This window comes from Azolla caroliniana, unplaced genomic scaffold, assembly GCF_043228905.1.
Source record: "Azolla caroliniana isolate FFs.n. ecotype wild unplaced genomic scaffold, voAzoCaro1.0.p SCAF_33, whole genome shotgun sequence".
NCBI classification, from domain to species: Eukaryota; Viridiplantae; Streptophyta; class Polypodiopsida; order Salviniales; family Salviniaceae; genus Azolla; species Azolla caroliniana.
The window spans coordinates 38,064-62,732 of NW_028230468.1; the positions used below are offsets into that span (position 1 = coordinate 38,064).

The window sequence follows — 24,669 nt, forward strand, 5'->3', positions numbered from 1 at the left end:
CACAAAACGAAATGGCCAAGTATTGGGCGTCCTGTCCTCCAGGCCTAGAATTCGCTCTCATTGCAGAGGCAAGCTTTCATTCTTTACTCTCAGAAGCATTGCATCTTCTGTTTATTGTTGTAATCGATGCATATGTCTTCTTCTGTTGGGTAGCTTGAAAGAGGTCCATCAAAGAATAAGAACACGTCACCTTCTTCACTTTCACTATTCCGGAAGTAGCTTTATGGAATGAACTCCTAGAAATAATACTTAATAACTCCATAAAAACCTAGAGATTCATGGCTATTTCCATGGTCACTGCTAGTTTTACTCTCTTCGGGGCTCAAAAATCAGAATTGTGGAATGATCACGTAAAAAATTCAAACTTGTTTATTTATTCCAAAAAACAGCAAGAAAAACTCTTGGATTTATGCAATAATATTTGAAAGACCTTTGTTTAATTTTCTTTGCCCAAAGAAAATAGAGAGGCTAATGCTTAATGTAGCTTTTAACTCATACAGCATATGCAGGGATTTTATTACTACTAAACGAGGGTGCAAGCAACATTATAAAACAGTTTATGACACATTCATGAATGGAACAAATGTAGCATATTATAGTTTGTCTTTTCCTAGTGTAGAAGAGTTGACAATACTTGCCTGTTTGATCCATTCCATGCTTTTTATGCAGCTTAAGGGTTTGGACCACATCAATATACTTTGCGATTCTTTGATTTTTGGAGGCGTTATTTTCTCAACACTATCCAGACCGATGGTCATAAACTCCCTTTGATGCTGGCTAGTCGTGTTTGATTCTAGAAACATACAGTGATTATTCAATAAGTATATTTAGAACCATTTTTTTCCCAGGAACTCATGAAGCTGCGGGCTGCTGATAATATCTATGCCTTTCTTGGGAGGTTCCAGGTTTGATCCTTTCAATATTAGAACGTATAATATAATGGTCATATAACTGGAACTAAGATAATTTTTGAACATTGACAGGATCTTCCCTCAGACAAAGAAATCGCCATTGCCTATTTCAATGAGTTAATAGGGATGGTAATCTGACTTCCACATACGCAACTTAAAGACAATTTTCTTATCTTGGACATGACCTAATGTGGGATAAAATATCTCTCACAGGTAGATTGGAAACTTCCTCTCGATATGTTTTGGGAGTGGAAATATCAGAAGTTTGAAATCGTAACAGGAAGAGAGGGGAACCAACCGCACTCCTTTCGTGTTTCCTGTGACAGGGCATGCATTGCAATGAAGAAACATGGATTTACCTCTATGGAAGCAGCAGGTTTTAGTTTTAGTTTGTGTACACTATTTTTTGCAGTGTCTTGGTCCTTTGGGAAGTTACAATATTTGATGCGTATGATCATTTTTATCAGCTGCTTTAGGTGGAGGAATTCATGAACGGTTTGGATGGCCAGCAGATATGCTTTCTTATGACTGTAAGTTTGTCTATGAGGTGCAATAGAGTATCTTCATTTTATAGATATCATTTATCTAATGATACACTCATAAGAAGGGGAAATCTACCATAAAAATTAGAAAAATGTCATTGTCTGTTTGTTTAGTGGAAGTATTAGCGTGGATCAGAGACGAGGAAATTCTTTTGGTTCTTGCGCTACTGTATAGGTACATGTCTATTAGTGAGGATGTACGTTTTCGTGTTAGGATCAATATATAGAACTGATGTGACTTATTCTATGTCTGTATGTATGTCTCTCGCTTGTTTGGGAATGTTAGGGATCTAGACAAGCTCAATACTAAAGGAGGAACTATTAGCAATAATGAACTACAGAATGAAAAAGGCAATGCTAATGAATTTTTTATGGAAGAGATAATTCAAAGGCCTCCACGGACCAGTCGTGTAGATTCTCAAGTGAGTTGTTCATGCCACTTATTACTATACAGATTCCTTTCATGTTCCAACAGCCAATGAATGAACTTGAAGAGTTTCAAGACATATTTCTATCCTATATGTTATTATTTGCCTGTATGTTACCTATAGTGGTATCAATCAATTTTGCAGCTTTATGCACACAGGAAATATCGAAAGTCACTTGTGGATACATCCCTCAAACCAAGGTAAAATGGACACTCTTTCTCTCCCCATATAAATATATATTAGTTTTTTATCTTAAAGAAAATAAGTTTTCTAATGTGACACAAAACCTGATTTAATGTTCTTAAGCGGTCACTGTTGCTGCTGATATCATTGATTCATCTCACAAAATGTGACTGATTTATCTGCAACCTGAGTATTAGGAGAAAACACAAACAGAAAATGTTTAGCTGGTCCAATATCACTTGTAACACTGAACTCATTACATGGCAAGAACAATCAACAGGGAGCCTAATTCTTTTAATATGAGGCAAAATACTATATGTATGTATCTTGGCCTCTTCTAGAAAAGAAAAGAAACGATCTGTTGAATAATTGTCTACTATTCCTCTTGTGTAGTGTCGCAAATGCATTGCTACAGCTTGGACGCATTCTTCCTGGGAACGTGGTTCTAGATCCGATGTATGTCCTTAGCTAATGGATAAAATCATTACTATTGAATTCCTGGACTGCATATTGGTTATGATTATTGATTAGGTCTAGGATTATCAAGAAACTGAAGAGTCTGTATTTGCTTAGGTTCATGGTTTTGTCTTAAGTTCATACAAAAGTGGCTTTTGAAATCATGCAGGTGTGGGTGTGGGACAATCCCATTTGAGGCTGTGGATTGGCATGGTAATCAGATTTTCAGTATGGCAGGTGATGTTAGCACGAGAGCTGTGGATACAACCTTTGAGAATTTGAAAGGTGTGTAACATTCAATTGCATTGAAAAATCATAGACGACCCTGCAATGAAAACAAAAAATGAACATGACATTTTATTGTTTGAGAGGGTTTAGTAAGTATCAAAACTATTAATAAGTACTGTCCCACTTAGTACAAAAGAGGAAATTGCTAAGAATTTGAGACCAGAGGATATTCATTGTGAGACCATTGGGGATGACCCTGAATTTTTGGAGTTCAGCACTTAAAAATAAATATCACTCGCTTATGTGCATTGAATGCATGCTTGTCATTTCATACTTTTTCTCTATTGTTGATGAGTCTTGCACTCTTTCATCTGGGTACTTGGAAATAGGATATCAGTTACATGTATATTTGTTTTGTTTCTCACTTTCATTTTTTATTCAATAAATGTATGTTGAGGATCTCACAGTTCTTGGATTAGGTTTAGGTTCTCAAATGGTTTGGGTACTTGGAAATAGGATATCACTTACATGTATATTTGTTTTGTTTCTCACTTTCATTTTGTATTCTATAAATGTATGTTGAGGATCTCACAGTTCTTGGATTAGGCACTCAAATGGTGGCTTTTATAGCTTTTCATATTGGATCTCCCCATGATGGAGATATTTTGATGGCAGCAATTTCAGTTCCAGTGAGCAAACGGAAAATCTATTCGTGAACAACTACTCATGTTGGTTGAACTGAAGGTTTACGTAACTTGAGTTATAGAGAGAAACTTAAAGAGAATCAATAATAATAATTAGATAGCTTTTTTGAGCTACAAAAAGTCTGACTTCAAGAATAAAGCATGTTAAAAGTCAACTTTAGTAAAGTACAAAGAAAAGGAATGGATTCTATAACGTGCTTCCCTCAATAATAAATGTTTAAAGAGAATTTAGAATAACATATCCCAACAAACCCAAGGTTACATATATTCAAGCTGGGTGATTCTTTTTGCTACTCACATTTAAGAGTTAAAAAACATCTATAATCTTTGTTAGGTCTTATGGTAATTTAGAGATGTTAATGTAGCTTTTTATTCTTTTGTAAAAGGACCTGGCACATTGGCTCTTTTTATTATGTGCCATGCAGTGTTGATGGAAGTTTTTTGTCCAAGAAAGATCTTGACAAACTTTGTCACATTAGTTCTTAGGTGAGCACTTCAAGGTGAAATTTGCATCTTTTTTTTGTTTTAATGGATGTGTAGTTGCTATTCATACTAGGAAGTCTGTTATGGGTAAAACTAGTTGGTTCCCACATTCACAAGTCGGGGAATGGAACTTGGCAAGTCCAAGGGTAGGAAAGGGAGACAAAGGGACAGCCACAGAAATAGTGTAAATATGTATATATATATATATGAAAAGAACATAGAATAATATAGCCAAAAGATTAAGGCTATTGACTATTTGGGGAAAGGTGAAGATTTTGAACCTTGGCACATAGAAATAATCTACCCTTTTGCGTCTCAATGAGAAAATGGGTAGGTGTGCATTTATAATGATGGGTGAGCCTCTCTCTCCTCTCACCATAAAATGGGAGTTTATTATTTTGGAGTTTTAGGAAGGAGTTTCATTTTCCTCCTCTTAGGAATTAGGGTTTGGGTATTTTTTTCTCTTGGTTTGTTTGGGTTATTCTGCTTCTTCACCATTTTAGGGATATTTTAGGGTTTCTCAGTGTTGAGTAAGAGTGTGAATATTGGGGCACATCTCTCGAACTTCTTCAAGGGTAGAGTTTAGAGTTTAGGGGCCATCTTCGTCTCCTTCTACTAAGCGTCAATTAGGGTTGTGAGAAAAGATATGTAGGGTTTCTTGCTTGGGAGAGGGTGCAAGAGGTGGAGAAAGGAGGTACTCAAAGAAGAATGGATAGCCACAATGGCAAATGGTGAAGTGCTGTTGTTTCTGAGCTTGGGCAACTGAAACTTGAAAATTTTCCAGTTCTTTTCCCTCCCTTTTGTAAACCCATCTTTGTTTGTGCCCTATGTCAAAGAGGTTCCATGTTCTTATCGAAAGCTAAATATCTGTTCTCCATCTAAATTTTGGTGTATGAGAAAGTTGTTAGTTTGAATCTTGGTTAGTTTCATCGGGTTACTGTGTTTGTTGACTGAGGCAGAGGGGTCGATTTGCGGGGTTCTTGTAGGAGAGTGCCAAGAAGGGTTTGAATTCACGAGTCCCTGTTGAATCCATGAGCAATAGTTCTAATCCACAAGTGCCCGTTGAATCCATGAGCACCCATTCATTGTGTGAGAGCCCATTCGATCCATGAACACCCATTGAACCCATGAAGAGGATTTACAAGAGCATTACACGAAGGAGGATTACATGAAGGCCAACACATGAAGGTTTCCAGGAGTTGCCATTGCAAATACGTCTCCAATGGCATCACATCCTAGTTCAAGTACTCTGTAGTTTTGCTCAAGTAGCACACGCATGCGGGTTTGTGCAACATTGTTCCCAAACATTAGTCTCTTTTCTCTTGTAGGCCTGCACTAGGCAGAAACGTCCAAGTGTTAGCACAATCTGAGATATGTTGGGCTCACCTGCACAATCTGTGCTAGAAGTTTATGCCCCAGCTGGGGTTGTAAGGCTTTGATACTCATTGGTCATTACCCCATAAGGTTCCAGTCTTGATTGCAGAAGATTGACTGCATTTTTGCATTAATTTGATCATGCTATAGACACATGCTGGATGTCAAGATGGTAATTGACAATTTGTTGCTGTGTTGGTGCTGGAAGGAGAACATTGTGCATATCCATATGCATGCTAACACCACGTGCTAGGCATGGGTCGTTTAACCCTTCTTGGATGGGGACCTTGTTGTAGTCAATTTAAGATTCAAATCATGTACTTTGGTACATGGTTATCATTCCCAACCAATTAGGCTATGTGTACTTTGAATGACCGCAAGGTTGCAACAAGGAGTGTGGAATAGTAAGGGTTTTTTTTTTTCTTTCTGTAGGTTCATAACTCTAGGTTTGTACTTGTCACAATATATGCATGCATAAGTACTCATTGCTCACTTTCAAGCTTTTTGTCAAAAGACCATTGCAAGACTGTTGGGGCATGATATGGCATTGGATCTATAGTCTATGATATTTTCCTGCAAATTGATTAGATGGCTTGATGGTGCAACATGATTAGTCCATGTGGTAGTAAAGTGTAAAGAAGTAGAAGATAGAATGACAGTTTTGTGAAAGTGGAAACTAAAAACAATAATGGGGTAAGCAGTTCTGCAAAACAAAAGTCCACCACTTAAAAAAATGTAGGAGTGCACACTCATATATATGTGTGTGCATGCACTATTCAAGATACATAGAATATGCTCTTAGAAGAAAGGCCATATTTCAACCCAGAAGTCACACCTTGTCACCGACCTTAATGTTGGATTACAACCCCACGAAAATCAGCCTTCTCATAATACTGTGTCTGAACCTTGGCAAGTCTGTGCGCTACGCAATGAGTCCCTGCTAGTGTCATGGCTCGCTCCTCCCCAGATTTGGAAGTGTTGAAATGGCTTACTGAAACATGTAGCATTAACTGATGAGGATGTTCACTGGTAGTTTGGAGTCGGAGGGTTCTCAAATAATAGGTGGTTGTTCGAGAGATTAGGGCTGTGAGGGGTGCCTTTTCATTTATTGGAGATATTTTCTTGGGAATGTTTTGGTTTTGCCATCCTCCAGTAGAATGCAGATTATTCCTGAAAGTTGCTTTACATAAATAGAATGTAATAGCTATTCATTTTAGGAAAATGAAGCCCTACTTGAATGTTTTCCATTAGCCTGTTCTAGCTTTCACCGTCCTTGTTTTTTACAATGGAGGGAAGTCATATCCCTGTGGCAGAAACTTGTGACTTAGTTTAACCCGTTTTGAGTTCCTGCAGCCTGTGAAGCTGTATTGAAGCTGGATCTATTACAATGGGATGCATCAAACTTACCATTGCGAACAGGTTGTGTCGACCGAGTTATATGTGATATGCCATTTGGGGTCCGTTGTGGTATGTGTTTTTTTTGTAAATAATTTTGGTTGACACACTTTATTAAACTATTTATCCGATATATGGTGTGGTCTTTGCTGTTCAGGAACATCAAGATCTCGGGAATTGGTATGTCCCAAAGTTCTGAAAGAGGTAACCATGTTTTCTTCAGCAAACGCATCTTATTAATATGCAACATTGGCATAGAATTTATTGCTGAATCATGTACACTCCATGAACAGGTTGCACGAATCCTCCAACCTTGTACAGGTATCTTGTAAATTTCATGTCCTCATAAGTGAAGATATAATAAAATTATGATACATCTCAAGTATGCTGCATCATATCTAGGTCACAATTATAAATTTTGGTCACAGCCCCAATATGCATATTATATCGTAAATTAGAGTGGTGTAGGTATTGCCGTACTCTTGGGCCAAAGCAAAGCTGTCAAACATGAGATTGAGACAAAGCAAAAGCCATTCCTTAACCTTCTACAAAACATCCCAATACAAATGCAGGTTAGTTTACAAACAACACTTGTTTGTGGCTTTCTATATTATAGTTTTTGTAACAGGAAAAAAGTTTACTGTATGCAGGGATTGCGCATAGAGATCCTTGTTGTTCAGCGAACTGCTGTATCTTACTGCGGTCCACTTTTTAACACTAATTCCAAATGAAACAATTGAATCACTTGAAAATGTACAGATGTCGAAATTCAGCTTATTCATTTGAGAGTCTGGTTGTCTTTTTCTTTTATTCATTATATAGCACAGAAATGATTCATCTAAGGCTTCAGTTGAAGAGAGGAAATGGAATACCAGACTAAGCATATGATAAATTAGCTACTATGATATGATGGTCAGTTGTGAGTAAAGGACTAAGCATGAAATCTCACCATTGCCAAATCAAATCAGTGATCCATGTCAGAAATGGTATCAGACTAAGCTGATAAATTATTTAGTATGACATAATGATCAGTTCTGGTTGATTTGCATAATTGTAATCACTACATCTTTCTGGAATCTCACCATTGCCAAATCAAATCAGTGATCCATCTCAAAATCGGTTTTGTATTTCATTATCATTCAAGGAGCCGAAGTTCTCTGAAATTCTAATGTTAAAAAACGTATGAAATTTCAATGTTTTCTGAAATTATAAAATTGTAGGAATGATATATTCAATATGTTGCATAATTTTAGTTGGTAAAAAGCCATACTTTGGGTGAAAATATGTAATCTCAAAAGTATACACTTGTTTTTTTCTTTATTGTGAAAATTTACTGGAAAATGGTATGCACTTAAATGAACAATACAATTTTGATGCCAGGTATATGCAATTATAATTTTTTTTGTAATTGCATACCAATTTAAATCAAATTTTTTCTGATGGTTGTTACACATAAGCAAAGTCAAAATGGCTCACGTTTTTTTATACGCTTAGCTCATTGGGTTTTCAATGACTGCATCACATTCATCGGTTGATATAGAGATTGTGTTATTTCCAATGAAAAGCTTCTTGGAAGAAATATGTTCATTGGTGTTTGCATTAAGGTGTCAATGTTTGCTTTTCTTGGGAGTGTGGCGTGGGTTACTTCAGTGCCGTAGTGCCTAGTGCTCGGATGCTGGCTCGGGACATTTTCACTACCCCTCATTACCCTTGACGGGTCCATTAACTTTGCGTCCTTAAACTGATAACCATCTTTCGGCTAACCTAGCCTCCTCCGTCCCTTGGGACCAACAAGGGGCAGTACAGGAATATTAACCCGTTGTCCATCAACTAAGCCTTTCGGCCTGATCTTAGGCCCTGACTCACCCTCCGTGGACAAACCTTGCGGAGGAACCCACGTCATAAGGTGATACCCACCCAAGTTTCATGCAATACACAATTGGCATTGGAAAGGAAGAGTGCTGTTGTATGCATGGTGCATGTATATGCTGATACCCACGTTTCAAAGAAGAATATTTTAGTGTAGAGGGAAGGGAATATGTCCGTCAACCACCTCTAGAGTATTTTGAAGGAGCAATTCACAAATCTGACACAAAGCAACATTGCAAGAAAAGGTTATCCATAATATTTAAACCCAAATCTAACTCATATAGCCTGGGAAGAATATAATGTCACATCCAAATAGTATTTTTAAGGATCAATTCTTGCTTCTAGCTACAAGTTATGACTGTCAATTCCATTTCACAGTACGGTTGATATGTTATTGTTAGCTAGAATGCGATCAAGATTAAAGGACCAGAAGAATAAATAAAAAGATTTTCCAATATCATAACTTGCAAACATACACTTCCATTTTGTATGTTGTGCCTCATACTCTTTAATCATCTCTGATAAAAAGCCTTCATGGTTCTTTGCAAATATATCACATGATCATAAATGATTTGCTACAACTTTCTAATGCAGAAGTAGTGCCACAGTACAAGGACAACAAAAATGGCCACTGCAAATTACGCATCTGACAATTGAAGGCATTTTCAATTACAATTAAGGACAATACAATTGGCTACTGAAAATGTTCATTAAGGACATTACAATTTCATTCATCTTCAACCGTGAGGCATGATGGGAATATTAGGTATACAGTATGTTAACCATCATCAACTTGCTACACAAATGCAACCAAGCAAACAAACATTTAAATCATTACTCCATTCGTATGCTATCACTTCATAAAGACTGGAAAAACCCTTTGGAATGGACTCTCAATTGTTATCAATGAGTTCTTCACAATATATACATAAAACAAAGCAAACCTAATGTTGGCATCATGTGCAAAAGCTAATAAACGAATATTAAGCGTATATATGTTCTCTGTCTGTCTCTCTCTCTCTGGTTTCTTCGTATAAATCATGCCTCTCTTCTGTAAAACTACTATCACCATCTCTCCTCAATCGCGACCTCGTCTTCAATTAGACCTTCGCCTGAAGTTTGTGTTGAGAGAACAGTAGTCGTAGCACTAGCCCTCAAATCTTTGTGGCCAATTGAAGATGTACATTGATTTTACCACTAATACTACCGCCATATCTCTACACCTGTATGTTGCTTTAACCAACTGTTTCAATTCAGCTTCAATGTTGCTTCTTAGCAAACTTTGAATATTACTACTCCACAACTCTTTACTGAAACTATCATTTTCTCTCCTTCAAAGAGACAGTATGACCAAATATTGACGTAGCAAATGACATTATTCTTGCTAAAATGCTAGAACTCACGTGTAGCAAAGAAACGAAACAGTTTCTACTCCACAGTGAAATTCCTCCGTTTGAGATTTGCACACCTATGGAAAACGCTGTTCTAGCCAAACATCCAATGAAGAAGAGCGGGCTATAAAGTAGACATATACCAAAGGATGCGTCTATCAGAGGTCCAATTTCCATAGAGTTCATCGAGAAAACTTTAGCCATCAGGACTCCAAGCATCAATCCAAAAGCTAAAGTTTTCCAGTGGAAACTTGGAGAAGATGAATCGCGAGAAAGTTTGGTTTCATATGCGTCGGGGACTAAGAAACCATGTCTCCCTCCTCCTGAGGAGAGTTGATACATAATACTTGGCCAGTTCTTGCAGATTAATCTCAGAAGAGGCGAATAAGCCATGAAGACTTGAGCACAGAGGGTGAGAAGCGCATAGTCCCTTCTTTTTTTCATCATCTTCTTTGTTTCATCTTCCTCGGTTGTTGAGGTTACGAGAAGAGCCGAAGTGCTGAGAAAATCGGGTATAATGGAAGCAGCGCAAGAACTGAGAAAGCCAGGTAAGGCGAATCCTCTCCGAGAATCATCAAGGATTCTAAGATGCCAGAACTTCCTCTGAAGAGAGGTCCATCCACGAGACGAATAGACCATGCCCCCCCGTCTTACAGTGAATAGCGGTGAATTACAACCACAGACTTTTCTGATTCTCACGCCTTCAAAACAACCTCTTGACCACGGATCAAAGAAAGAGGAAGAGGGCGGGGATGCGAGAAGGCAAGACGTATCAGAGATTGAGCAGTAGCAAAATTTGTGAGGTTGTTGTACATGGTGATGGGGGGCTAGGACGGAGAAGTAGGTCATAGCCATGATCACATGTGCTGGTGTGTAGAGAGTAGAGACAGATCTGTGCAGACTGGAGGGAGTGCTGAAAGCTGCTAGGGTTTTTGGCACGGAAGCAGTGTCGCCGTTATCGCCGTCCAGAAACAATGGTAAGAGTCCATAGATATATATATATATATATATATATATATGTATAATGTTATGTTATGTTATGAATCATGAGTATGATTATGATATGTGTCGATGAGGATGGTAATGGATAGGCGAGAGCCGAAAAGACCAAAATGGTATGCTAAGCAAGCAACCAAACATACAGGCAGACGGACAGACAGACACAGACAGAGAGAGAGCGAGATTGTTTGCCGCCAGCTTCTGTTTTCACTCATAACGGACCCATACATACATACATACACACACACATATGTATACGTTTTGGTTGTTTTTGAAAAAAAGATTGCGCGCGCACACACAAAATTTGTATGTGCATACATACACACGTGACACGTCCATACATGATGTATGTATCATATGTATATGTATCCTATCTCGTCATCATGTATTGTACGTTATACGTATGTACATATATCCGATCCTTTATTTACATATGTACATACCCAGGTCAGGCCATATCATACGATCTTCTCTCTATGTGTGCCGGGCGGGAGTTCATAGAGCCATATCCTATGATGTTCTCTCAATCAATGAAGAGTTAAGAGCTATTGGTGTTCATTATAACACTTTACCCCCTACTTAATTATGTGTTAATTGAGTATTTATTATATGCTTACAAATATGTATGTGGACTAAGCCATGCTAATTGAGATCCACACTAAGCCTTGTTCTAATGAACTAATGTCTTGGTTTGAACTGTTACTATGTTGATGGGAGATGAATCCTCTCTTCTATGGGAGTCCCCATGTTATTATTTGTTTCTCACTCATTCGTTAGTTGAAGCTGATCATTAGGCTATAAAGAACCCCATTCAACCCACTTATAACTTTGAAGTAGATTGGACCACATCAGTACACATTAAAATCACATTCTAAAAGATTGGTTTCCCTAAAAGCATCCATGAAAGTTTAATATGTTGAGTGACACCATTTGGTGCATAAATACCAATGTGTCTATGTTCGTTCTCCCTTCATCATTGAGGTTAACCACTTTGGAAACCACAAGCTCTAACTTATCCCTCATAATAAGGCTCATGCCAAAATAATGCCCCTATTAACACCAACCTAACATACCAAGTGTTCTTCATGTTAAAAGGAAGAACCCTTGGTCCTTGCCATTCACTACTCCTTAGAATGCATCCACTTATAAATGAAAAGAGCGCTTGCTTTCTTGGGCCAAATTTGGCCGTACTCTCTCTCTCTCTCTTTCTCTCTCTCTCTTTGTGGTACATTCATTTGGCAAACAAGTGGTAGGTGAGCTAACATCATTAACATGAACAAACAAACACGAATACCATAAACAACTAATTAGCATAGTGAAATCATCATGGGTATGTTTGTTTGTCTCTCTATGTGGTACATTCATTTGGCAAACAAGTGGTAGGTGAGCTAACATCATTGACATGAATAAACCAACAAGAATACCATAAATAGCTAATTAGCGTAATGAAATCCTCGTGGGTATGTTTGTTTGGACTGCCTTCATATATATTCCTCGTGGGTAAGTTTCAATAATAATGATGCTTGCAAGTGGCTTAATACTCTTCAATGCGGACACTCAAATATGACCTCTAAGATGCTTACATTGACAAGTAGAGACACTTCTCTTTTGGAGGGGAATAAGGTTTTAATACAATGTTGACACTAGATCTAAATATAAAATTAATCCTTTGATATGCTTGTACATTTTTTGCACGATTCAATCGTGTGCACAAGATAGCCCATATATGAACATGTAAGTCTAATATGCCTCTAAATTAAAAAAATCCTAAAATAAAAGTGAAGGAATACAAATTGATATTGCCAGGAATGCTAATCTCAATGAAATATATTTTTCTAGAAAATAAAACAAAAAACTTTTCATAAAATGTATTTCTAAGGCCGAGATGGGCCGTAGTCCCTCTAAGAAGTTGGCGATGAAGAGGATCTTGCATGAATACACTCTCCTTGTCATGAACATAGGAAGAATACCTTTGTTGACCCTATTACAATGGTGAGGATTTGATGCCAAGTTAAACCCTAAGGTGTTGTTTCATGACCAATTGACATAGAGATATCTCCTCAAGGGACAAAGGTGCTTGCAAAACTCAAATGCAAGAGTGGTGCAATCAATTTTCCTTTCAGTCTAACTAGTTAGTTTGGTACTGCATGGAGATGATGAATTAAGAGCCCATATCTTGAACTGTAAAATAGATCTCAAGAATTGCAATAGTTGAACACGACTTTATACAATTGGGAGATAAACCTCTAGCCTCTTGAGCAAAAATTCATTGAAAGGATGTGAAGTAGATGTGAACTATCAATACCCAAAGTTAAGACATAACAAGCGAAATGGCAATATGAAAACCCTCAAACCTAAATGTCTTGTCTAGTTCCCAACCTATAACCACATCTGGACCAAATTCCTCCCTTGCACATGCCTTCATGAAATCACACTCCTTATCTCACAAAACTCCTTCACCCTACTTGTCACTACGATAAACAACTATTACCATGATATAGCTTGGTTTATTCCCATACACTCCATATTTCATTTACTCACATAACTTTGGTGGGTTATCATATGATATCACGATTATAAGATTTAATCTCATGCCTCACTAGCCACTTTGGAGACATAACATAATTTTGATATTTTCTCTCTCTAAAAATTGGCATAGTTACAACTTACTACTTTGCTTGGATTTACCAACAATACACATCCTACGGAAAAGAATACGAGCCCATTCATGAAGTTGATGATCTCTTTAAAATATAAAAAATCCAAAACATGTCATTTTGGTCCATGTGCAATATACTCAATATCCGTATGGTCCAACCAAAGGTTAAAATGCAAACCCAATTTCCTTATGGACGACAAGGAGGTCATTCATCCCAATGAACAAAACAATTTCAAAGGACAAAAACGTGGTATTGACACCCAACATACATCATAAGAATAAGTAACATGCATTCTAATGATGCAACCAATCAAAATTGTGTAGCAAATACTTCACAAAAGAGAAACAATTACTAGGATATTCTGCTGAATAGTATGTGGTGGTTGCTGAGTTCTACTAAATGTTAAGCAGTAACAATCACATCATAAAATCTATGTTCATCTGATGAAACAAGTTACATGTATGTAAGCTATAGAAACATCAAAGATATAATTAGGAAGCACTTAACATCATGATTATGCTTCAAAGCTCTAAAACATCTCTAGTTATGAGTCCAAAATTTTGTTCACTTTAAACTCCTGCTGAGATTACAAACTGTGTTTGAACCTCCAACAACTTCAAGATATATATTACAAAACTAAGTATATACTGTCTCCAAGTTTAGGGTTTAGAGTTTAGAGTTTCTGGTTTGGAATCATGATTCGGTTTTAGGATTGATGGTGAATGGGTAGTAATTGTATTTATGTTTACTTCTTTGGTTGATATCAACCAAGAATCCGTGCAAAATCACCTAAAACAACTTGGGAATTGTGTGAAACGATATACAATAATAGTATTGCCCAAACAACTAACCACAACACAGTACAAGTGAGAGAACCAAATTTGCACATGTGAACTCTTATGACATGGATTACTTAACTCTGTGTTCCTGGAGGTGGGGAATCTTTTGAATTCTTTTTGGGTGATTCTTTCCGAGCTCGATTAGTACTAGTCTCAGTAGCTTGCTTCCGCGATCCCCTACTTTTGTGAGGGATTCTCCTCTCTAGAGGGTGGATAGGCCAGAAAGCACCTATGGGCTCGGGTATTATGATGGTTGGTGGCACTGGGCCAGGCCCTAAAAGACCAGGTGTGTTAGGGCTCTGAAAAACAGGGAACTCTGTTTGAGGTATAAAATGCACAAACGGCACAAAAGTAGGAGCATTATGAGCACCCCCTCGAGCACGATTCCTATGGTTATCTCCTCTTGGAGTTACATGTTCGGCCCTATGGTCACCAACCCTTTCCCTAGGTATCTTTAAGCCATGAGAACCATGTGGTTTATGGCGAGATCCTTGCAAGAACTCTCTTTCTGAATATGATGCTGATGAATGAAGATTGTGTGTTTTGATTGATGGGGGGGGCCCCATACGATACCTTTGCTGCTGATCTGATAGTGATCCTGATCTATTTGAGATCTCTTCTTTGGAATGTAAATTTGTTTTCTCTGACGGTATTCTAGGTTCAGTGTCAATCTCAGTCAGTCTTCTATTTGTGTTATTGTCTTCTTTCAAATTCATTTCATTCTTTGTTTCTTCACCCTCAGCCATGATTGTTTGTTGCAAGTCATTCTGTTCTTCAGATGCATAGTCCATTAAGCATGTGCCTTGTGTTGAAAGACCCTCTGAATGGGATGGCAAGCTGTGTTGTTCCTCCAGCTTGGCCATATCTGATTGCTGTTCTAAAGCACCCTCTTGTTTTTCTTTGTTTACCCCGTCTTTCTGTTGTCTTATTGCATCATCTCCCATTTCTGGATATAATTGTAGATTCCTAACTTCATCAGCCAAACCAGAATGTGTCCTTTTATCACCAAATGGACTCTTAAAACCAGGTTCCATGGCTGTTTCATCTCGATATTCCATGTCTTTACATCTATCATCGCCCATTCCAAGATCCGTTGAGTCTAAACTTTTGTAAGATACTTGATCCTCTGATTCAATAATTAGTCCGTCAATATTATTCATCTTGCTTCCAGAGGCTTTCACATCCAGTGTTATATCCTCTTTCTCACGTTTATCTGTCTTTGAATAGAGGATTGCTGAATTCACATCCTGTCCGTTCCCTTCTGCTGATGGAAAAACATTGCAGTCCTCTTCTTTCACCTCAGTTCGAATACTAACTTCAACTGATATTCTCCTTGCTGTAACATGTTCACCTGCTGGTGAAATGTGATTGGACTTGCTATCATCAATAACAGATTCTTCAGGATAATTTTCAAGTTCTTCATCCATGGGCAGTAAGGGGCTCATCATGAAATCAAAACTATATGGATCGGTCTTTTTGAATATGAATGTTGTATATAGGCCTGTACAAGTTACAAGAACTTTATTAGAGAAACAAAGCACAAAGTCAATCCTCAATATCCTAATATTTGTAAGATAATTTTAGAGAACAATGCTGTAGACTAATGCTCTTACTTAATATATCATGAGCAAATTGTGGAAGCTTCCCTTTTGGATCTACCAGATTGCTGCATGTAGCTCGTAAGATATCCGAAAGTTGAATGCTAATCAGGACATGCAAAGTAGTTGATGAATACTATTTAGAGAAGAAATGAAACAAACAAGTAAGACACAACCAATGAAAAATACTTTTTTCCTCACGAAGTGCACTGGTCAATACGCCAAGATGTTTAAAATTATTAACATGGAACCTGAGGGTTCCAGTTTTCCAGATGTTAATAGCTACTAAAGTAGAATTACCGATAATCATCATAAAACTCCTGTAAATTTTGCAATTCAATATACTCCAAACCCACTTCCTCCGCTAGCCTGCAAGGAAACCAAGAAACGAAATTATCTAAGAAAACAGGTGTAATATCTTTCATCATGGTTTAAGACTATCCAACCATTTAGATCTGGTTAGAGGCATGTACAAACATTGGCATATCCAATGCATTTCTGACTAGGTACAATATATATGACCTGACTTTAGATCTAAGATCTCTGAAGTTAATGAGTAGCTCAGAATGTATAACATCCCAGAATGTATAACATCCCAGCCTCATCTATACTTCAAAAATAACTTGGGAGCTACCTTATCAAGCTTGGAAAGTGTATCAAGTGTTGGCTTTCTGCAATGACTCCATCTGCAAATTGCAAAGTGTATCTTGTCCCAAATGGTGTAAATCTGTTCATGTTTTCATTTGAAAACACTTCCTCAGCTTCAACTCAAGATAACAAATGATTCTGATATTAAAAATAATTATAGTACCTGTCATCTTCAAAACTTATTATATAATACTCTGAATGCACTCGAGGAATGACACGCAAGGATCCATGCCTGTGTGCACTCTCAACGACCTTTTGATATTTAGACCTATGGCAAAACAAAAGTAGGAAATTCTATAACATTATTCTTCGCGGCTCACGACATTATGATTTGACAAAGATGATGCATAAAACATGCAGGAACATAAACAGAAACCATCTCCTACAAGAATAACAAATGGCCTTTTCATGTTATACAAGAGCTCTTGATAGATTAGAAGGTTTGGGCTTTGGTGCTAAACTCCTGGTTTCCAGAGTTCAAACAAAGACAGATGAACAACATTCAACATGCTTTTTTATTCTGCAGCCATATTAGATGAGTGGTATACCATATGGTAGAAGAATCAGCAGTAATACCAAAAAAATAACCACCGGGCTTCAGTATTGAAGCTACATTAAGTAGCAAGCTCTTTACAGACGCTTCTTCAGAAAAGCAGTCCTACAGATGCCATATAAAACGCAAGCTTAATTAAGATAACACCATTCTATCCAGTAATGAAAATGAGCTGAAGTTCACCTGTAACTGTCCCATGCATGTTACAAAATCTGCAGGTAAGCCTGCATATCTCAACTCGGTTTCCAGGTTTTCCTATGCATAATAAAACACCTTGTATTTTGATAACAGAATATATAAACAATTACAGCTTGTATTTCAATAATATCAACGCTAATCAAAATGTAGAGCTGAAAGCCTATGTTTCGACTTTTCAAATACACATTTTCACCATTTTATTTATTTAGAAATTTTCATATTCTAATTATTTTTATTTTTATTTATTGTTCAATCAAAACATGCAATCAAATTTGGACGTTTTAATGTTCTGCTCCAAGCACACAACCTAATTATGATACATGAAGATACTCATATGCATCTATATATTGAACCATATTAAAAAATCACTGCATAAGCTAAAATACACAGAAGGTTTCAAATAAAACGAAACCAAATTTGAATGCATGTGCATTCCATAAAAATATCATTAGTAGTTCCAGAATTTGGACTCTGAGAACAAACAGTTTGCACAGTTGAAATCTCATTAGGATGATATATCATCTGTATGTCATTACTAGAAGAAACTTGTCGACCCCATGGAGCTTCTGCAATTAACCTGATTTGCAAAGTAGTAAACCTGACAATCCATAGGACAAACCATAAAGAGACTAGCATCAGAAAAATGCATATCTACGGAATTAACGAGATTTGATGCCTTCACCTTTTCCCTTTTCAATTTCTCTTCACTCTTGTGAAGTTGTTTCATTTAAAATATTATAAAATGATGTATCTGTGTGTCAATATAACCATATTTCACATCTCTCTCTCTCTCTCTCTCCAATTCTTGCTACAATGTGGGAATTTTTGTACTTATTCTTTTTGTTAAGGAAACAATTGATTATCTCAAGCATTTGTGGATGATTCTCCTAAATACGTGATAAGTGTTCATATATGGTAAGAAAGGGAATCCAAGGTGTCCAACCTGCTGAGAAGTTTTCTGGGGTTCTCTGAAAATTGAGTAAACGAGAGAGACTGCAAGACGTTTCTTAATTTTTCCTAAAAACTATTTCCAGTTTCAGAAATGTGTTTTTTGTTACATTCATGCGGCAACAATAATAAGAGTTATTGAAGAACACTGTCTCCAAAGTGATAAAGTAGGTGGTATGTCCGGAAGTGTACAAGCTGAACAAAGAGAAGGAAACAACTTATAGAAATCTTCAGTTGAGATGATGAATGAAGCTCAAAATGTTTTATTTGAGCAAAGAAAATCCAGGGATGTGATATATGATACTGACTTCTGTCCCACCAAATATACTCGCAGCGACTAATACATGTATGTACCTTCATCAGAAAAACATTGAAACTTCATCCTACCATCAGATACCCTATCTTGAACCATCTAATAATGCCATGTCATAAAGGCATAAGCTAAACTTAAAAAGGGCATGATTCTCAGAGAGAATTAGCATGCTGTTGATGTCCTTACTGTAAATGATATAAGTGACAACCCAGAGAAACAATTCTACCTACAATTTGCATTTTAGGGCCATTTCTGAAAAAAGAACCACAAATCCTCCAGATCGTTGCGGCCAGTCATAACTTGAGGATTCTGCAATGACAACCAACTATGAGATTTAACATCATACTCTTAAAAGGATTGGTGTGACTTCGTATAAACAATGGCAGCTCCAAATCCTGTAATTGTGTTTTCAAGGAGTTTCTCGCGTGTTTCGTACAGAGTTTTCATAGGTTAATCCTTTATCTAGAAACAAGGTCTCCTGCATCCATAAGTCCTGCACCTTGTTTCATCACCCAAGCATCATATCAATGACAATTTGACTCGTTCAACCATCTATCCCCTCTTGTGAGACCAAGAAAACAGTATTTCATTCACCATAATAAACCTAGATTATTGTAACCCATACAACACTAATCTGTCCTCATGACTCAGTTGATCTCTCCAATAAGAATCCAATCAGGAGGACATTCGACCTTGTGAGAACATAAAGTATAGATTATAGAAACCATCACCAGTACTTTGATTAGATTAGATTAGATATTTTTTGCGTCAATAGAGAGGTTAATATTGGCCCATGGGTGTTTTGATGTACGTCTCCTGCCTAAGAAAGTTTTCTAAAGCATCAACATTCATGGAAGCTTCTATTAATAATTCCATCACATGCCGAGCTTGGATCAATAACTCAAGAATGACTATTAAATTTAAGAGAAAAAGAATATCTGATATAATTTACACAAAGAATTCAACAGACACAATTATTAATCACATACCATGCTCGGATCAACTTCAAAAAACTCTGCTGGAAATGGCCTGTTATACAAATTCCATTGTTCTTGAGCCTCTTCCAAGGACAGGGAATCCAAATCTTGATGACAGATAAGACACTATAAGCAAAGACAGGGAATCTCCATGCAAGGTAAAGAACAACATAGATTTCCACGAGGAAAGATGTTTTACCGATGCCGATGTATAGACCGATCTGAGCTTTGGCCCATTTCTCTGTGTCGAGACCTTGTCCACAGTAAAGATCACAAACCTGCCCGTAAAGAAAAAAAATAAAATCAGAGGCAGCATAAAATCACAAACAAAACGATGTGGTCATAGGTTATCGAATATTTCATTGAAAGGAGAGAAAAGAAAAGAGGCCACTTTTGAACGGAGGGAGAAAGATAAAGGCCAAGACTGCATATAAGAGCTAAAGTATGCCGACGGAAGATTCCATGGAGAGAGAGAGACTTACAGTGGCACCAGGGGGTACGAGCTGCTGAAGAAGGGCATATTTGACGAAATTGTGAAGGCGAGCTTGCAGAGTTGTAGCAGCAGCAGCAGGAGGAGGAGGAGGAGGAGGTGGGTTGAGGCGCGTCGAGGTCACATGGTGATGGTGATGGTGATGGTGATGGTGGTGTTGATGGTGAGGTGGAGGGGGAGCGGCCATGTTCGATCTCGCACCGGTCTTTTAATATGTGTGTGTGTGTTTATATATTCTCCCTCCTATAAATCCTTTCCTTATTTATACGAGATAAAAAATCCAGTTATAATCCTTCCATTTCTCTGCAAACGACAACAAACATTCTCCCGGAATAGACGAAGAATTGACGGAGTAGTAGCGATCAGATCGATCGGGTAAGGTCCTTCTTTATACGATTACTACTCTCTATGTTGTTTCGTTGCTGTAAAATCGAAAAGAAGCAAGGAATCGTAGCTTTCAGGCCTCCGCCTGAAGAAAAAGATATCATAGCTTTCAAGTCGTTGTGCCGTCTGTTCGAAATAGTACTAAAAATACACTGTCAGACCATCAAAAGAGCTTCAAATACCTGATGCATTCGAACCGACTATGATATTTTTTTTTCAAGAATAGTTCATTGAAAAGGCCCGTCTTCTTCTGTACCCGGTTTGCTATAGTTCCTGCAAATATCTGACACACATCTCTCTATGGAGATTTCATTGTGTTTATCTGATTATATCTTCATCAGAGGAAAGAAATCTGATCTTAGGCTAACCTAGTCACAGCCTATGTTCTCTGCATACCTTTCTTCGTTGTCCCGCTCTAAGACCCCTGCAGCTTTTCCTCAGGTAAAGAAGGTCCATTCACAGATTGTCAAAGATAGCCATGAGGAAATTCGCCCTCTGAAAAACGCACTGTTTCTTGCATACATTAGATGCAGAGCTCTTGATGAAGCTGCCATGCTATTCTCTCAGATTTATCATGACAAAAATGAAAGTTGTTGGGCTCATCTCATCAAAGCACATGCTTGTTCGAAGCAACCTGAGATTGCTATTCAATGTTTCCATCAAATGTGCTTAGAAGGTAATTTGCCACAAAGGTTCGCTTTCATTGGCATCCTTGGTTGTTTTTCCGGATCCTGTTGTTCATCTCTTGACATGATCAAACAGATTCATGTTCGTATTTTTGCCTCTGGATTGCATACAGATGTGGTAATAGCCACAAACCTTGTCAATATTTATGGAAGAAATCATGCCCAACATGTCTTTGATTCAAGATTCAATGTCTATAATCATAGCACCAATTATGCCCAACAAATCTTCAATTCAAGGATCGATGTTATTGACAGAACTCATAGCCTATACCATGTCCAGCATGCATTTGATCACATACTCGAACCTGATGTGGTCTTATGGACAGCTCTCATCACAGTATATGTGCAAGCTGAGCATGAGAGTCATGCATTCCATCTCTTGCAGAAAATGCTAATGGAAGGAGTAATGCCTAATGAGTTCACCTATGCAAGTATCCTTTCTGCAAGCCATGGGTCTCTGGATTTAAGAAAGCTTGAGTCTATACATGCTTGTGTCATATGCAGTGTTTATGGTTCGGACATTGTTGTATGCAATGGTCTTATACATATGTATGCTAAGTGTCGTAGCTTCGATGAGGCTATCATGATTTTCAATGATATGGATGATCGAAATGTGGTATCCTGGAATGCTATGATTACAGCATGCAATTACCATAACAACCTAGAGAAAGTTCTTATGTGTATCAAACAAATGCAAGAAAGAGGTGTTTTCCCTGATGAAATCACGTTCATAAGTGCCTTTGATGTGTTTGCCAACCATGCCTCCATCACTGAAGGTAAGCAAACTCACACACACCTCGTTTACATGGAGTTAGACTTGGGTGGTTTAAACCTTGGAAACTCTCTCTTAAATATGTATGGGAAATGTGGTGATGTGGAGCTAGCTCGATCAGTTTTTGATAGCATGTCACGTCGGGATGTGACCACATGGACTGCAATGATTGCTTCTTATGCGCAACAAGGGTTGGGTGAAGAGGCACTAGATCTTGCACCACAAATGTGGGAAATGGGTGTAATTCCAAACTCAATCACGTTTGTTAATCTTCTTTATGCATGTAGCCATTCGGGTTTGCTTAACAAAGCATGTGAGTATTTTATTCTAATGAGGTTGAATGGTATTATACCAAGTCTAGAGCACTATAATTGCATTGTTGATCTCATGGCAAGGGTTGGTCTTCTCGATGAGGGTGAAAGGTTACTAGAGAGCATGCCAATAGAAGCAAATTCTACATTATGGACAACATTGCTAGGAGGATGTAGGCTTCATTTTGATGTGGAGAGGGGTGAAAGAATTGTGGTACATGTTCTTCAATTGGGGATTGAAGAGGTTGGTCCATATGTGTGGCTATGGAACACACTTAGTTGACAACACAATCAATTTCTTGAGAGCGCCTAGATAGTCAAATTTAGGTACAGATCTTATTGGAAAGATGGTCGTCAAATGTTTGAATCCCTAACATTGATAGAAATATCTATGTAAACTCGAAGAGAATTATATAACAAATTCTCAATTTCATGCATTAGTAAAGAAACTTGGCATTATCGATTATTGGGTCCCCATTGGCCCTCAGAAGTCCTTGCATATAATTTCACTTCAAAGTTAAAATAATGATAAAGTCCAAGTTACAAATTTAATAGCAAAGAATAAACATTAAAAGATCCAACAAAACATTTAATGTGGTTGTGGTGCCCTTGAATTTGTCCCAACCTTGAGACTATACCAAAAACTTTCTTAGGCTCACCAAACATAGTAGTCCCAGTACCAACAAACACATCCCCATGGTTAGTCCCAACTTTGAGGCCCAACGTGTAGTTCCAACGAAAACCCCCCCAACGGCTAGTCCCAATGACCATATAAGGTTCTATATAAGGAGAAGGTAGGGTAAGGATTTTTACCTCATTCTCAAATTTCATAAGTTGGTGGTGCTTGGTGCTCTCTCTCTCTCTCTCTCTCTCTCTGGTCAAATGGATGGAAAAGGAAGCACATTTATGAATAAGCGATATGTTTAATGATGCATTACAACATGTATGTCGTACGATTGAACTACAAATTGGATCAAACCTTTACATAAAGGTGGAGATGTAAATAATGTAAGCAACTATCGAACTATCATGGTTGGCTCATTTATGGCAAAACTATTTGGATGTATAATGGAATCGAAGATAAGTGTATCGGCTGAAAAAAATTGTGAGAGAGCTTATGGACAAGTTGGCTTTCGAAAACACCATAACACCATTGATCACCTTGTCACCCTTCGAGTATTACTGGAGGAAAGTCGCCTTCGAGGTAAAGGTTTATATTGTTTCTTTGTAGACTTCAAGAAAGCTTTTGATATGGTACCTCGTGAGAATCTTTGGAGGCGAATGGAAAAACTTGAGGTGCCAAGTGAATATATGTTTGCAATTTCCCAAATTTATGAGAAAGTTATATGTTGTGTGCGCTTGAGAGATAAACTTTTAGATTTTTTCAAAAGTACTATTAGTGTTAGCAAGGATGCCCACTCTCGCCAACACTATTTGGTCTATGCATTGATGAATTGGAAGAAATGGTTACCAAGTTTGCAAAGGAAGAATGTGTTGAAGAAGTTGTCATTGGGAATGTTGTGATTATGCTTTTGCTATATGCAGATGATGTAGTGCTTTTTGCAAATACTTTAGGAGATGCACAAAAGCTTATGAAGGCATTGGAAAAACATTGCATGCATACTAAATTAAGTGTCAATAGCTCTAAAACAAAGATTATGCTTATGAAGAGCCAAAATAGAGATAAACCATACATTATGTACAACAATGAGTCACTTGATTGTGTGGAAAGCTTCAAATATCTTGGCCTTGAAGTTCCTTCAAATCATAGATAGAATAAATGTGTTACACACCGCTTAGAAGCGGGTAAGCGAGCATACTATGCAATATTGGAGATATTAAGTGTTGGGTCCTCAAGAAATATCTTTTCAACACTTTGGTGACACTGGTTCTTCTCTATGGGGTGGAAGTATGGAGCGGTAGCATCCCTAAATCTATGTGGAAAGAGGTTCTACAAAGTTAAGAAACAAACACCCTACACCCTCCTCCTCCTTGAGACGGAATCGCTTCCCATTCAAATCATGGCCATGGAAAGGGTTGTTGAATACATGCTTAAGGTTCAAAAAAGTCCCTCACATCGACTTCCTAGAATTGTATGGGAAGCAAGCAAAAAGATCCAAAAGACGCATAAAAGCAAAATTTTGTGTTCCGGTTGGATGCAAGATATAGAAAATTGGTTTGGTAGATGGGATGCGAGACACTTGCTTCATGATGCATCATTAGATTCCTCTGTAAATGAGGCCTTTTTGCAACGCCAATGTATCATGACATGGGACAAATGTGGAGGCTCGTGCTTCACACATTATACTACACATGTTGCACCTAACTA

At 37.7% G+C, this 24,669-nt stretch overlaps 3 protein-coding genes across 6 annotated transcripts; 2 read left to right on the plus strand and 1 right to left on the minus strand.

The window, feature by feature from the left end:
- LOC147849562 (uncharacterized) lies at nucleotides 1-7,503 on the plus strand. Of its 4 annotated transcripts, none has more exons than XR_015531768.1 (16): nucleotides 1-68; nucleotides 670-753; nucleotides 849-905; nucleotides 984-1,040; nucleotides 1,125-1,287; nucleotides 1,379-1,441; nucleotides 1,568-1,628; nucleotides 1,740-1,875; nucleotides 2,026-2,081; nucleotides 2,458-2,520; nucleotides 2,690-2,805; nucleotides 6,663-6,776; nucleotides 6,862-6,908; nucleotides 6,998-7,025; nucleotides 7,163-7,276; nucleotides 7,355-7,503. XR_015531768.1 is itself a non-coding variant. In XM_087337382.1 (16 exons), the coding sequence occupies exons 1-16, from the start codon at nucleotides 12-14 to the stop codon at nucleotides 7,433-7,435; spliced, it is 1,287 nt and encodes a 428-aa protein (XP_087193508.1). In that variant the 5' UTR covers nucleotides 1-11; the 3' UTR covers nucleotides 7,436-7,503. The 4 variants fall into 4 exon arrangements, 3 of the variants coding, with proteins under 3 accessions (XP_087193508.1, XP_087193509.1, XP_087193511.1); XM_087337382.1 differs by having other exon boundaries at nucleotides 7,173-7,276; XM_087337383.1 differs by having other exon boundaries at nucleotides 1,388-1,441; nucleotides 7,173-7,276.
- Nucleotides 7,504-14,214: 6,711 nt separating this feature from the next.
- LOC147849563 (S-adenosyl-L-methionine-dependent methyltransferases superfamily protein) lies at nucleotides 14,215-20,400 on the minus strand. Its single transcript, XM_087337373.1, has 10 exons — nucleotides 20,180-20,400; nucleotides 19,897-19,975; nucleotides 19,710-19,804; nucleotides 17,445-17,516; nucleotides 17,257-17,366; nucleotides 16,872-16,976; nucleotides 16,695-16,787; nucleotides 16,361-16,429; nucleotides 16,076-16,164; nucleotides 14,215-15,963 (listed from the first exon to the last, which is right to left on the minus strand). The coding sequence occupies exons 1-10, from the start codon at nucleotides 20,372-20,374 to the stop codon at nucleotides 14,537-14,539; spliced, it is 2,334 nt and encodes a 777-aa protein (XP_087193499.1). The 5' UTR covers nucleotides 20,375-20,400; the 3' UTR covers nucleotides 14,215-14,536.
- A 153-nt stretch (nucleotides 20,401-20,553) lies between these two features.
- On the plus strand, nucleotides 20,554-22,739 carry LOC147849564 (pentatricopeptide repeat-containing protein At5g43790-like). The gene has a single exon (XM_087337374.1). The coding sequence runs from the start codon at nucleotides 20,953-20,955 to the stop codon at nucleotides 22,621-22,623; it is 1,671 nt and encodes a 556-aa protein (XP_087193500.1). The 5' UTR covers nucleotides 20,554-20,952; the 3' UTR covers nucleotides 22,624-22,739.
- The last annotated feature ends 1,930 nt before the right edge of the window (nucleotides 22,740-24,669 follow it).

Coding starts and splice junctions, on each gene's coding strand:
- LOC147849562 (XM_087337382.1), top strand. CDS start 12: ATGGCCAAGTATTGGGCGTCCTGTCCTCCAGGCCTAGAATTCGCTCTC. Junction 2,806..6,662: donor AACCTTTGAGAATTTGAAAG/GTGTGTAACATT, acceptor GAGTTCCTGCAG/CCTGTGAAGCTGTATTGAAG. Junction 6,777..6,861: donor GCCATTTGGGGTCCGTTGTG/GTATGTGTTTTT, acceptor TTTGCTGTTCAG/GAACATCAAGATCTCGGGAA.
- LOC147849563 (XM_087337373.1), bottom strand. CDS start 20,374: ATGGCCGCTCCCCCTCCACCTCACCATCAACACCACCATCACCATCAC. Junction 16,788..16,871: donor ATAAGTTTTGAAGATGACAG/GTACTATAATTA, acceptor AAACATGAACAG/ATTTACACCATTTGGGACAA. Junction 15,964..16,075: donor ATTTGCTCATGATATATTAA/GTAAGAGCATTA, acceptor TAACTTGTACAG/GCCTATATACAACATTCATA.
- LOC147849564 (XM_087337374.1), top strand. CDS start 20,953: ATGTTCTCTGCATACCTTTCTTCGTTGTCCCGCTCTAAGACCCCTGCA.